Source organism: Sinocyclocheilus anshuiensis, unplaced genomic scaffold, assembly GCF_001515605.1.
Source record: "Sinocyclocheilus anshuiensis isolate Anshui unplaced genomic scaffold, SAMN03320099.WGS_v1.1 scaffold262, whole genome shotgun sequence".
Taxonomy (NCBI): Eukaryota; Metazoa; Chordata; class Actinopteri; order Cypriniformes; family Cyprinidae; genus Sinocyclocheilus; species Sinocyclocheilus anshuiensis.
Window position 1 is genome coordinate 316086 of NW_015547650.1, and position 13243 is coordinate 329328.

The 13243-nt window shown below is 36.8% G+C and overlaps 1 protein-coding gene across 4 annotated transcripts in view; it reads right to left on the minus strand.

Moving 5' to 3' along the window:
* The window catches only part of LOC107701994 (voltage-gated potassium channel subunit beta-2-like), a 189105-nt gene that overhangs the window by 52275 nt on the left and 123587 nt on the right, over positions 1-13243 (minus strand). The window contains exon 1 of one of the 4 annotated variants that reach the window (XM_016504167.1): positions 1402-2157. The exons of the other annotated variants lie outside the window; for them this stretch is intronic. Within the exon in view, the coding sequence (XP_016359653.1) occupies positions 1402-1610 (209 nt within the window). The 5' untranslated portion in view covers positions 1611-2157. Of the gene's footprint in view, positions 1-1401; positions 2158-13243 lie in introns of those variants that run through there. 4 annotated transcript variants of the gene reach the window in all.

The following is a 13243-nucleotide window of genomic DNA, read 5'->3' on the forward strand; positions in this document are numbered from 1 at the left end:
TGGGGGGGGGGGGGGGGGGGGGGGGGAATCACTCTACGACCTCAATCTCGAGACAACAGAAGGCGCTGGTATCAAATACTGCTTGCCTCAGAGAATTTAGAACAATGGAAAGAAGGTCCACAAAAGAAGTTCTCATTTTAAAGGCCTAGTTCACCCAAAAATGCAATTTTTGTTATGTTTACTCACTCTTACGTCATTACTTCTGTCTCTTCACTGCATTTCTCTTGCACTGACTCTTGACAAATTGCTTTTGGAACTTTCCAATATAATTCCAAATCAGTATGCTATTTTTTCCTGTTAAATGTAAACATGGACACTTGGAAAACAGTTTATGGTAACCATTTCTTTCAATCAAAAAAGCTGTGCAAAAACCTTCCTCTTTTGTTTTTTTAATGTGTTCCAGCATAATGAGGATTTCTTTAAAATAAGAAAATGAAGCTTCAAGACAGTGACATTGTATGAAGTAACTCATAATGAGTGCATAATTGAATAAATTAAATTATCAAGGTCTAGCTAACTCTCTCGCTTTACAGAGGTGAATATTAAGCTTGACATAAATTGGAGCCTCTGACAACAATCATTTTGCAATCCTGATTTCAAACAGGAAGGAAAGATAACACCTCCATTAAGAGCTGTTATTAGGATTTTTCTGCAAATGAACATGACAGCTGAAAGCAATCTGGCAGTGTTTCTAGCAGTCGTTATGTAAATTAACAAATACTTCCAGGTTTGTTGTTAACGAATGCAGAAAATGTTACGTTTGAAATATAGAAAATGAAACAGAAAAATGAACTCCTAATAGAAATGAAAAAAGGCATCAAATTACATAATTAAATTATATAATACTATTATGTATTATGAACACCTAAGAGAACAATTCTAAGACAAATATGTCAGCAGTTGTGCATAATAGCAGTACATTTGAACACAAAGCTTTGGGATTTTCATGGAAAAGCTGATAGCAGCAATGCAGGAATATTAATCTAGTTTGCCAGTGGCTCAATTGGGTTAAAATTATTGAGAAAATGAGTATTCATTATTCTTCAACAGTTAAAGCTGCAATTTGCAGAATGATTAGAAGAGTAATAGTCAAACTGACAGGGCTGAAATCATTATATGCAATCAAAGCAGTTTGTTGAAATAGAAGAAATGTATATATGCGCCAGCATATACTGATTATTATGCTATTGAGCTAGATAGGATAATTCAGCACAGTCTTTAAAAAATAGTCAAAATTATGTGAATGCTACTATTTTTTTCCTAAATTGTGTACAAATAATATTTTAGCATAAAAACAATCTAATAACATACACAAGTAAAACATTTCACATTATCGGATATTATCCTACAAGCTTTACGGTCACAAAATAAACTCTTCATTCATTTTATGAGTTTTCCTACCTATACTTCATGCCAGTTCTCATGCTTTGGTCACTTGAAGAAGGGACGCTCTGGACAGAAAGCTGCCCGAGGCTCCTGGCCACCATGGCCACGGCTTTGAACTTGCTTCGGGTACCAGTGCTTGGACTGTTAGCGTTTTGTCGGTTGAGCCTGTCATCTGTGCTACGGCTCATGGACCGGTGGTCCGTGCAAACAAACGACACCTGCATCCTGTCTCAGAGGATGCACGGTTATCACAGAGAAAATTCAATGAAAGAGTGCAAAGTGTCTCCAAGAAACAAAGCCAAGTCAGCCAGATCCAGATCCTCTGGAGAGCAAATTTAAAAGTTCCTCGGTCCTGCTGGACTGTGCAATGCGCTGGGACTCCTGCTCTGAGAATATCAGGAGGGTTGATCAAACTGAAGCTTGACTTGCTCAACTAGACAGGCAAAGAGCTTATAAAGTGATGCCCACGACTCATTTCAGTGCTTCCCCGACCGACACATGAAGTTCACAGCTCGCTGCTCAAGACCACCTGCACGACTCCCATCTCACATAAGAAAGGTCTTAATTTATTTCCTTTCTCACGTTCAGCGCTTTTTCTTTGTATTCAAATCCTCCGATCAAAGACGCTGCATATCCAAACACACTAACTGGTTTCTTTGTAAACTCAGCTCACTGCTTCAGATCACTTGGGAGCACCAACACACAAAGCAGATTTCAATCATAAAGTAACAAACTGACGCAATGGATAAGATGTCTTCTCATGTCTCCTCCTGTGAGTACTGTATCTGACAGCTACTGAGATACCTCATATGCACTGACTTACAAGTGCATTCAGAGCGCAAGACACAAAGAGGCAGAGCGTGAGTGAACGAGTACGAGAGGGTGGGAGGAGCAAACGGCTGAAAGAGAGAGTACAGAAACACGGAATGTGATCGAGAAAGAGAGAGGGAGTGTTGGAGGGTTTGGTCTGCACTGATATTTCTTTAAAGAGGTCATATGATGTTGCTAAAAAGAACATTATTTTGTGTATTTGGTGTAATGAAATGTTTATGTGGTTTAAGGTTCAAAAAACACATTATTTTCCACATACTGTACATTATTGTTTCTCCTCTATGCCCCACCTTTCTGAAACACGTTGATTTTTACAAAGCTCATCGGTCTGAAAAGCGAGGTGTGCTCTGATTGGCCAGCTATCCAGTGCATTGTGATTGGCCGAATACCTCAAGCGTGTGACGGAAATGCTACGCCCCTTGCCATACTGTGATGCCTTGTCCCGGCCGGAGCGACGAGACAAAAACATGAAAACCCATTATAAACGAGGCATTTGTTGCATCCAGTGGGGACATAATTACGGATTATAATGCATTTGTGATCGGAGAAATGACAAACTACAAGCGCTACTCTACACTGCTCAAAACTCGCGTTTGAATCATCAGTGGCAAATTCTTTAAATATAAAAAACGTACTTACAGTCTGTGAGTCAGAACAGCCGGCGTTGTTGTCTACTCTACCAGGATCAGGAAACAGTCCTCATCCATCCTCCATAAAATGCGCTGGACACATCGGAATATTTGGGTTGAACTGTTCTGGAACAGTGTTGTAAATACAACTTAACCACTGATTTCTAGTCGTGTCCTCTTTTGGAAGGCCGGTGGGCTCGAGAACGGCACGGTGGGCAGGCTTGGGGCAACCACATGTGACGTCCCCGGTGAAAGCCGATCCGGCGATCCACAGCGCGAAGTTGATGTATTTCCTCAGCGACCAGCACGGATCAGCTCCAGGCATGACGAAGCGGATATTGTCCTCTTTTGGAAGACCAAACAAAGTAGTTTCGCTTTCACAACGAACACACAGCGCCTTCACGACATGGCGGCGGCAACAACAATACTACAGCGAGAATAAAAGTTAAGCCTTCTTTCTTTGCGTGAACATTTGGGTGGCGTTATGCAAATCTTCCCACATAGTGACGTAGATATGTGGGGGCGTGTTAGAACGAGCCTTTTTAGGAGGGCGTGGTTGACTCTTAACTTTTATAAAGAATATCTCTTTGGATTTGAGACTTTAGTCTTTGCAACTTTACAGATCTTCTTTATGCACCAAGAGCTTGTAACACTCCAAAGAGAAAGGAAAAATTGAAATCACATCATATGACCCCTTTAACTTTTGTACTAATATTTGCTCCACTTATTTGCACTGTTTCATTGCACATGGCTAAGCTGCAAATGCTTTGAAATAGATGTTTTACTTTTGAAGTGAATATCATATTCATTTTCTCCACAGGGTTAGAAATAACATACACTACAATTTAAAAGTTTGGGGTTGGTTAGATTTTGATTTGTTTTTATAAGAATGTTTTATTGTTTTCTATTTTGTTTTTTATTTGTTTTTATAAGAAGTCACCAAGGTTGCATTTATTTGCAAAAACATAGTAAAAACAGTAATATTGTGAAATCTTTTTACAATTGAAATGGCTGTTTTGTATTTGAATATGTTTTAAAATGTAATTTATTCCTGTGATGCAAAGTTGAATTTTCAGCATCATTACTCCAGTCTTCAGAAATCAGTCTAATATGCTGATTTGCTGCTCAAGAAATACATTTTAGATTATATATATTTGTGGAAACCTTGATACATTTGTTTTCTTTGCTGAATATAAAGTTCAAAAGAACAAGATTTTTAAAAGCTTCTGTAACAATATAAAAGCTTTTGTCACTTTTGACCATTTCAATGCATTCTTGCTGAATAAAAGTATTAATTTCTTCTTCTTCAAAAAAAAAGTCTTTCAAGAATACACTGCTATGAGATCCATTGTTGTTATGTAAAAACACATTCTTCTGTAAAAGTCAATGTGATTTCAACAACAACGAAAAGTTCAATTGCAGAACTTTCGGTAAAAAAACAAAAAACAATTACAATACCCACAATCCTAAAGAGAGATCCATCAATCAGAAAAGTCAATGAAACCAAAATCTGAGGAAAAGAGTTCAGAAGTGAGCAGCCATTCCCATAAAGCATTGCAAATGGTGTATTTAAGTCACTCTGAGTGCATATATTTTGCAATAAACTTCCAATACATAGTATTCTATACTTATAATAATTTACTTCTAGTCAGTTATTTTCTTCTGTACTGGAGTTTTTGATCAATTTAATAAGATATGTTAAATACTCAGTATTGTACATTTGTCTTTTGCTGAGTTTGAAGAACTTTAATAGTGAATCATCTTTGAGATGGATGGCTTGAAGGTTTTTATTTAAAGGGGTCATATGATGCTTTTTTAAAGATCATTATTTTGTGTATTTGGTGTAACAGAATATGTTATCTATTAGAATGCCTATGGAGAAAATGAATAGCAAAAATGCCAGGACCAAATCTGTTAAAGTGAGTGCTCACTGTTGCACTATGTTGCATATGTACACTTCTTGCTATGTCAGTAGAACTCTCTAAACTGAAACTATAGATAGAGAATAAGACAGAAGATTGAGAGCAAGAACAAGAGGTTTATTTGTACAGCTTGCAGCTGATGCCACCGTCGCGGCTAGTGCATTATTAGGTGTTCACTCTGAGTTCAAGCTGTTGAGTATTACCAAGAGAATAAAAGAGCAGAGTGCAGGTGCAGGCAAAAACTATTTCGCCCAGTGCATGGCAGGATCTTTCATACATGCATGCTGTGCAGGCATGTGTAAAATATTCATTATGCAACTTGATCTGTCTGAATGTGTATCAAAGCCAGGGGAGGCTGAAGCACATTACAATGCAACCGCTAAATCGTTATAGCTCACATGCCTGCCTGCCTTCCTGTCAGCTGTTAGATGCACACGGGGGAATATGTTAGCTAAACTATTACCTTCAATTCACGACAGCTCTCTTAACCTTATAATATGTGGTGAAGATTTCACGCATCATGAAACTTTCGTAAATGTGGCTCAGTTGGCCAATTATGCCAGTATCAGCAGAGTGTGTGATGTGGTAAAGACAGGAAGCACACAGCAGCAACCAATTAACTGTGTTATGGAAATCAATGCAGGCAGGAACGACATGGGGAAGCTGGAAAACAATATTGGCAGAGCAAGGAAATTTAGTGATAATTGGGAGTAGGCACAGGACTAGACAAAGAGCATGCTGATGGTGCACACTTTTACAGAAATAAAATAATGAAACATATCTGTCGAAGATCTGCTAACTTTCTGCCAACAGTGAGTGAACTAAGAAAAATCCCCAGCCACATATAGTTCTTACTGAACATTAAACTGTACTTTGCTTTGTTTTTTATACAAATGTATTTTAATTCCAATAAAATGCATGACAACCAGGCCTTTTTTTTCTCTCAGCATCATATATGAAATGTGTCTGTCTCCAACTTTCAAGTGAAACTGTACAATATATGTCACAAAAACATCCTCATATTTCTATTTTGATGGCTTAATGCCAAGAATTGTGTCACCATATGGAGGGACTGTTCCCATAAAAATGAAAAATCTGCCATGATTTACTCACATTCATGTTGTTCCAACCAGTAAAATACAAAAAGATGACATTCTAAAGGTGAAGAATGATCATGCTGTGAAAGTCAATGGGGTCCAAAAACATTATACACTATTAACATTATTGTACGGATTAAAAAAATAAATAATAATAATAATTTTTATAGAAGTAGTTCCATAGAAGTAAAAAAAAAAAAAAAAAAGGTGGAAAAATCCCAAATAGAACTGATACACTTCTCAAAGTGTCATATTTTATGTTCCACAGAAGAAAGTTAGTTGAACAGTTTGGAATAACATGAGGGTGAGTAAATAATGACTGAATTGTTATGTTAAAGGGAACTATCCCTTTAACTCTCTCATGTCTCTGACATAAGCGAGGATTGGCTTGCTTTTTTTACAATCCGACTTAACCATGTGATGTTTCAGATCCTAATAAAGCTACTGCCCAACTGTTTGCTCAATTTTACCACTTTTATTTATGGACCCTGCCACTTATCCTTAGTCCATTTGAAAGATAATTAAGAACACAGATGTGTAAATGATGGTAGACAGGTACGTTTCCATCTGTAGACCACACAACTGTCCATCCTTGTCCGCTACAATCATTCCAGACTCTTGACTGAATTGAAAGGGGAAAAGTGTTTAAAGCGAACACCTACAGTCGTGGTCAGAATAATTGGCACCCTTGGTAAATATGATCAAAGAAGGCTGTGAAAATAAATCTGCATTGTTAATAATTTTGATCTTTTATTTAAAAAATTCACATAAATCTAACCTTTCATTGGAGAATAAGAATTTAAAATGGGGGGAAATATCATTATGACATAAATGTTTTTCTCTAATACACATTGGACACAATTAACAGCACCCTTTTATTCAATGCTTTTTGCAACCTCCATTTGGCATAATAACAGCTCTGAGTTTTCTCATCATCCAGAATCTTTCCAGACCCTTCAGATTCCCAGCTCCATGATGGAGCTTCTCCTCTTCAGTTCACCACACTATTTTCTATAGGGTTCAGGTGTTGGTATGCTCAAAATTGTAAATATGAATGGCAATATACTTCACAGATATTTTACTCATAAGAATTTCTAGAGGTACCAATAATTGTGTCCAACGTGTATTTGAGAAAAACATTTATGTCAATGATATTTCCCCCCATTTTAAATTCTTATTCTCCAATGAAAGGTTAGATTTATGTGAATTTTTTTAATAAAAGATCAAAATGATTAACAATGCAGATTTATTTTCACAGCCTTCTTTGATCATATTTACCAAGGGTGCCAATAATTCTGACCACGACTGTATACTGGTTAGAGGGAGGTTTCTTCTGTATCCATGGCTTTTTATGTCTCCAGTTAAATGGTGAAGGGTTGGGGCGAGTGGGCAGTGGGAGGCTTACATGCCACACTTGTTCAAACTCAGCCGTCAATTCCATCACCCCTATGCGACCCTGGACAATGCACAACTCAAGTGGGGCGAGAGGCTTTGTCTGTGTCAGCTCCTCTTAAGATCAAACAGCAGGGTCACCAAACTTGTGGAGACAAAATGCACAAAGTGATTTTTAAACTCAATAAACCAGTGTTTCTCAACCAAGGGGTATGCCTACCCTTAGTGGTCCGTAGAATCGTTACAAAAATGTAAAAAAAAAAAAAATTTTTTTTTATCATAAACTGGCATGTTATTTTATTGTTATTCACACTAATATAATGATCAAAACCAGTATTGTGTTTTATTTGTATGAACAGCTCATAACAGCTCTTTGGAGAACAAAGCAGCCTCTATGGTCCGGTAGGCCTGTCATGATAATTACTATATCGACTTATCATATGATATACGGACATGACTGTGATAAGTTTTAGTCGATAAGTTTAAGTATGCATATTTACTTGTTTTTTTTTTAAGATTTATTTTTGGCATTTTTGTTATTAGGATAGGACTGTATTTCAGACAGGCTACTGGCCCAAAAGCACATTTACTTTTTCGTTTAAAATATTAATAAAGAAAAATGTATTAATCATTTTTAAATTAATTAATAAATTATTACATTTATTAATAATAAAGCTATGCCCATTATAGCCAATTATAAATAACAAAATTGTTATCAAGATCGGCCTATGGACAGGTGGCTTAAAAAACTTGATGGGCCATACCAGTGGACCTGACACTCCAGATAATCTAAGAAAAATGGACAACACAAAAACACTGTAGGTTGGGGGTCTACAAGGATGGTTTGAGAAATAAGGGGGATCCAGTACTTATAAAAAGTTGAGAACCACTGCAATAAACCATTTATTTACTGAGGCTGATGATTTCAAAATTGCCTTATATCTGGGATACACACATGTGAAAGTCGATGCCGGGATCCGCCATGCTTCAGAGCGCCAGGAGCCGTGACACAATACAACACGTAGCATATCAGGCCGAACAAGTCGAGGGGCCTGGTTCACTCACATTGTGTATCTGCACGTACAGTATCATGGTGAAACCCACACCACTGTCACACAACCCTCCACAGATGAGCAGAGCCATCTGGGAAGCGGCTCGCTTTAAGTACTTGTATTTTGACCCATATGCGGGTTCTAGTTGCCAAGTAACAAACGATTCATAACCATCATGCCCCAGTAAGCACATCGATTCATCGGGCTGGCTGATATTGGCTCATGATTTGGTAAAATGTGATAGAGGGAGATCAGTGAAAGCGTGTGATTTGCAGAACAGAAGTCGGCGATGAAACGATGCCGAGAGCTTGATCAATACAAGATGGAACTGATGTATAGAGCCATTTCACCGATTTAGAAACCTATACGTCTTCTTCCCACACTGACTGGTCACAGTTCTTGTGAATTTGAGAAGGTGGATGTGCAATCTCTATGGCAACTGAAGTTTTCATACACACAGTGTCCAAGGATGACTTTCTGGGCCAGATTCTCTGGTTATTCTCAATCTAGGTATGTGAAAAGGCCATAGTTTAGAAACACAACAGTTTGGTCTTGCTGCAAGGTTAGCGTGCTTTCCAGAATATCTTAACATCCTTACAAAAAGACACATTTATTGAGAAAGGGAACACAAAAAAAACGTATTTTCAGAGAAATAAGAAAATGTAGTAAGAAAAATAGAAAAGATTTTTCTCATTTTAAGCTTAAAGCTCATTAAACTCTTTTAGACGTCTCTGAAAACAACACTGAACAGATTGTCATTTTCGTTCAGCATCAGGATGTTGAGAAATGTTAACTGGAAAACAAGACTAATACGGATTAAGACATTTTTTTTTTTGCATTATGCCACACAAATATTATTGCAGTACAAGTGTATACACACTATATGTACAACAGTATTGGGAAACAGCTCTTAAAGGGATAGTTCACCCAAAAATGAAAGACGGTAACTCGGGGGAGAAGAACTGTTGAATAAAGTCAATATTTTAGTTTTTTTGCCAAAAAAAAAAAAAAATTCTCATAGCTTCATAAAATTACGGTTGAACCACTGATGTCACATGGACTATTTTGCCAATGTTCCTGGTACCTTTCTGGCCCTTGAACATGGTAGGACCCTTGCTGTCTGTGGAGGGTCAGAAAGCTCTCGGATTTCATCAAAAATATCGTAATTTGTGTTCCAAAGATGAACAAAGATCTTATGGGTTTGGAACCACATGAGGGTGAGTAATTAATGACAGAATTTTAATTTTGGGGTGAACTATCCCTTTAATTATTGAACTGGGGCATTTCAATCACTCCCATTGCCACAGATGTGAGAAACCAAGCACGCAAACATTTAAAAAAAAAAAAAAGATCATTCTGAAGAGCTGAGTGAATTCATTGTGATACTATGATAGGATGCCACCTCTGCAACAAGTCAGTTTGTGAAATTTCATCCCTGCTTTCAATTTCATTACACAGTCAACTGTAAGTAGTATTATTGAAAATTGGAAGCATTTAGGAACAGCAGCAACCCAGTAGAAGACCACGTATAGTCACAGAGCGGAGTTACTGAGTGCTGAGGCATATGGTGCGTAAAGTCGCCAACATTCTGCTGATTCCACAGCTGAAGAGTTACAAACTTCCACTGGCAGTACTATCAGCAGAAAAACTGTGTAGCAGGAGCTTCATGGAATGGGTTTCCAAAGCTGAGCAGCTGCATGCCAGCCTCAAATCACCAACACAATGCCAAGCGTCGGATGGAGTGTATAAAGCACGTCACCACTGGACTCTGGAGCAGTGAAAAGCTGTTCTGTAGAGTGACGAATCACACTTCTCTGTTTGGCAGTCTGATAGGCGAGTCTGTGTTTGGGCAGATGCCAGGAGAACATCACCAGCTTGACTGCACTTTGTCAACAGTAAAGTTTGTTGGAGGAGGAATGATGGCTGTTTTTAGTGGTTTGGCTGGGCTCCTCATTTCCAGTTAGGGCTGGACGATATGGCCAAAATTTATATCATGATATATTTCTTAATTTCGGTTGGTATGATATAATTCCGATATCGATATGAACACTATTTAAAAAAGCCTCGTAAAAACTGCCAAGAACGCCCACAACAGATGTCTGTGCATACAAACTTATGAAAAATTAATTTGCCAAGTCTATGACACCTCATATAAAACCATATATTTTAGAAAAAAAACAGCACAAATAAATTAATGTTCACCTTTTATTTGTATTTAGTCTTCATACAAACAAGAAATGTGAAATCACTGTCAAATAATCGTCTTAGACTCACCTAATTAATATTAATATCTTTAACTTCAAACTATAGGCTAACATGCCAGTCAAAAGTTTTTGAACAGTAAGATTTTTAATGTTTTTAAAGAATTCTCTTCTGCTCACCAAGCCTGCATTTATTTGATCCAAAACACAGCAAAAGCAGTAATATTGTGAAATATTTTTCCTATTTCAAATAGCCGCTTTCTATTTGAATATATTTTAAAATGCAATTTATTCCTGTGATCAAAGCTAATTACTCCAGTCTTCAGTGTCACATGATCTTTCAGAAATCAATCTAATATGCTGATTTGCAGTTCACGAAACATTAATTATTATTATTATCAATATTTGAGAAACAGTTGAGTACATTTTTTCAGGATTCTTTGAAAAATCCAAAGATCTTTTGTAACATTATACACTAGTATACCATTCAAAAGCTTGGAGTCAAATTAACAAATTAGAATGATTTCTGAAGGTCATGTGACACTGAAGACTGGAGTAATGAATGCTGAAAATGTAGCTTTACCATCGCAGGAAATAAATGACATTTTAAAATACATGAAAATAGAACATGGTTTACAGTATTACGGTTTTACTGTATTTCTGAGCAAATAAATGCATCCTAAGTGATCATAAGAGACCTCAAAACATTTTTTTAAAAATCGTACCAACCCTATAAAAAGGGTTTTTCTCAATAATGTCTGTATTTTTACCTGCATGCAGTTGGTGAACATAACACAGACAGACATGAGCTTGGAGAAGATGCGGAGCAGCTCAGGGTTGGTGAGCATACAGTCCTTCAGACAGTTATCCAGGAAGCTGGTGTGATACCACAGCACATCATCAATGTTGGAAGCCTAAAAAAAGACAATCAAATTAAGAACGCGCAAAAACAGTAACATTTTGAAATATTTGTACTATTTAAAATAACTATAACTGTCAAAGCTATATTTTTTAGCATCATTACTCCAGTCACATGATCATTCAGAAATCATTCTAATATTCTGATTTGCTGCTCAAAAATCATTTATTATTATGTTGAGAAACAGCGGAGTAGACTTTTTTCAGGTTTCTTTGATGAATAAAAAGTTCAGAAGAGCAGCATTTATGTGAAATAGAAATCTTTTGTAACATTATAAATGTCTATAATGTTACAAAAGCTTTTTATTTCAGATAAATTATGATCTTTGGATCTTTCTATTCATCAAAGAATCCTGAAGAAAAATTTACTCAACTGTTTTAAATATTGATAATCAGCATCAGCATATTAGAATGATTTCTGAAGGATCATGTGACACTGAAGACTGGAGTAATGATACTGAAAATTCAGCTTTGATCACAGAAATAAATTAAATTTTAAAATATATTAAAATAGAAAGCAGTTATTTTAAATAGTAAAAATATTTCAAAATGTTACTGTTTTTGCTGTACTTTGGATCAAATAAATGCAGGCTTGGTGAGCAGAAGAGTATTCTTAAAAAAAAAAAATCTTACTGTTCAAAAACTTTTGACTGGTGTAGGCTGATTATTCTTATAGATTGAAACAAATGTGCTTTAGCCAGTATAAAGTGCATGAAAAATGCTCTGAGTTGCTGCAGAAAACAAAACAAACAAACAAACAAACAAAAAAAGAGCAACAACAAAAACATGGAGATGGGCTTATTATTGAAAATGCAAACTGATTGTCTGCCAGCAGGAGGCGCTTTGAGAGCGGTAGAACTAGCGGTTTCCCCGGTAACGGCTGTAATCAAAGCAGCTCCGCTCATGAACGCTACTTTATTGAAAATGCAAACTGATTGTCTGCCAGCAGGAGGCGCTTTGAGAGCGGTAGAACTAGCGGTTTCTCCAGTAACGGCTGTAATCAGCTCTGCTCATGAACGCTTCTTTATCAGATAAAATGAAAATGCCATCGAAACTTTTCTGTAGACATTCATATAAAACACCCGCGACGTGATTTTTGATTTTGATTTCGAAGCATGCAGTGCTCATGTTTATTCAACGAAGTCAAACGCCACAAATAAATCAATGTATGGGAAACACTGGTAATGTACACTGGAACCGTGTTTAAAAATCATACCACCGTTATTGAAAAAAATATATGAATTTTTATATTATTATTATATTATCATTGAGTGCCTGCTGGTGTAATGGTCAGGAGGTCCAATACTTTTGTCCATATAGTAGTGTATATATTCTTCTTAAGGATCATGTGGCACTGAAGACTGGAGTAATGGCTGATATATAGTAGTTATTAGTGTTGTCAAAAGACCCAGTACTTCGGTACCAAGTCGGTACTTAAAAAATATTTTTATATCACTTCTTCAGAAAATGATGGATGTCATTTTCATTTCATCTTGCCTGTAATGCCTGAGCAGCGTTTGTGAGTGCAGCGCTGCTTTGATTACAGCTGTTACCGGGGAAACCTCTATCTCTCCCGCTTTACAAGCACCTCCTGATGGCAGAGAATGAATTTGCATAATATATGCAGCCACAAATAGAGAGCAAGTCTGTGGGAAACACCGCTTCTGTTATGAATATTATTCAATATTTTAATTTGAATGTCGGATTGAAATGAACATCGCCGTTAGCGTAGTTAATCGTTAGCATAAGTGAGGCTGTTTCCCATACATTGATTTACTGACTGCCACAAATAGATTTTCCAAAAGGCTTTGACTT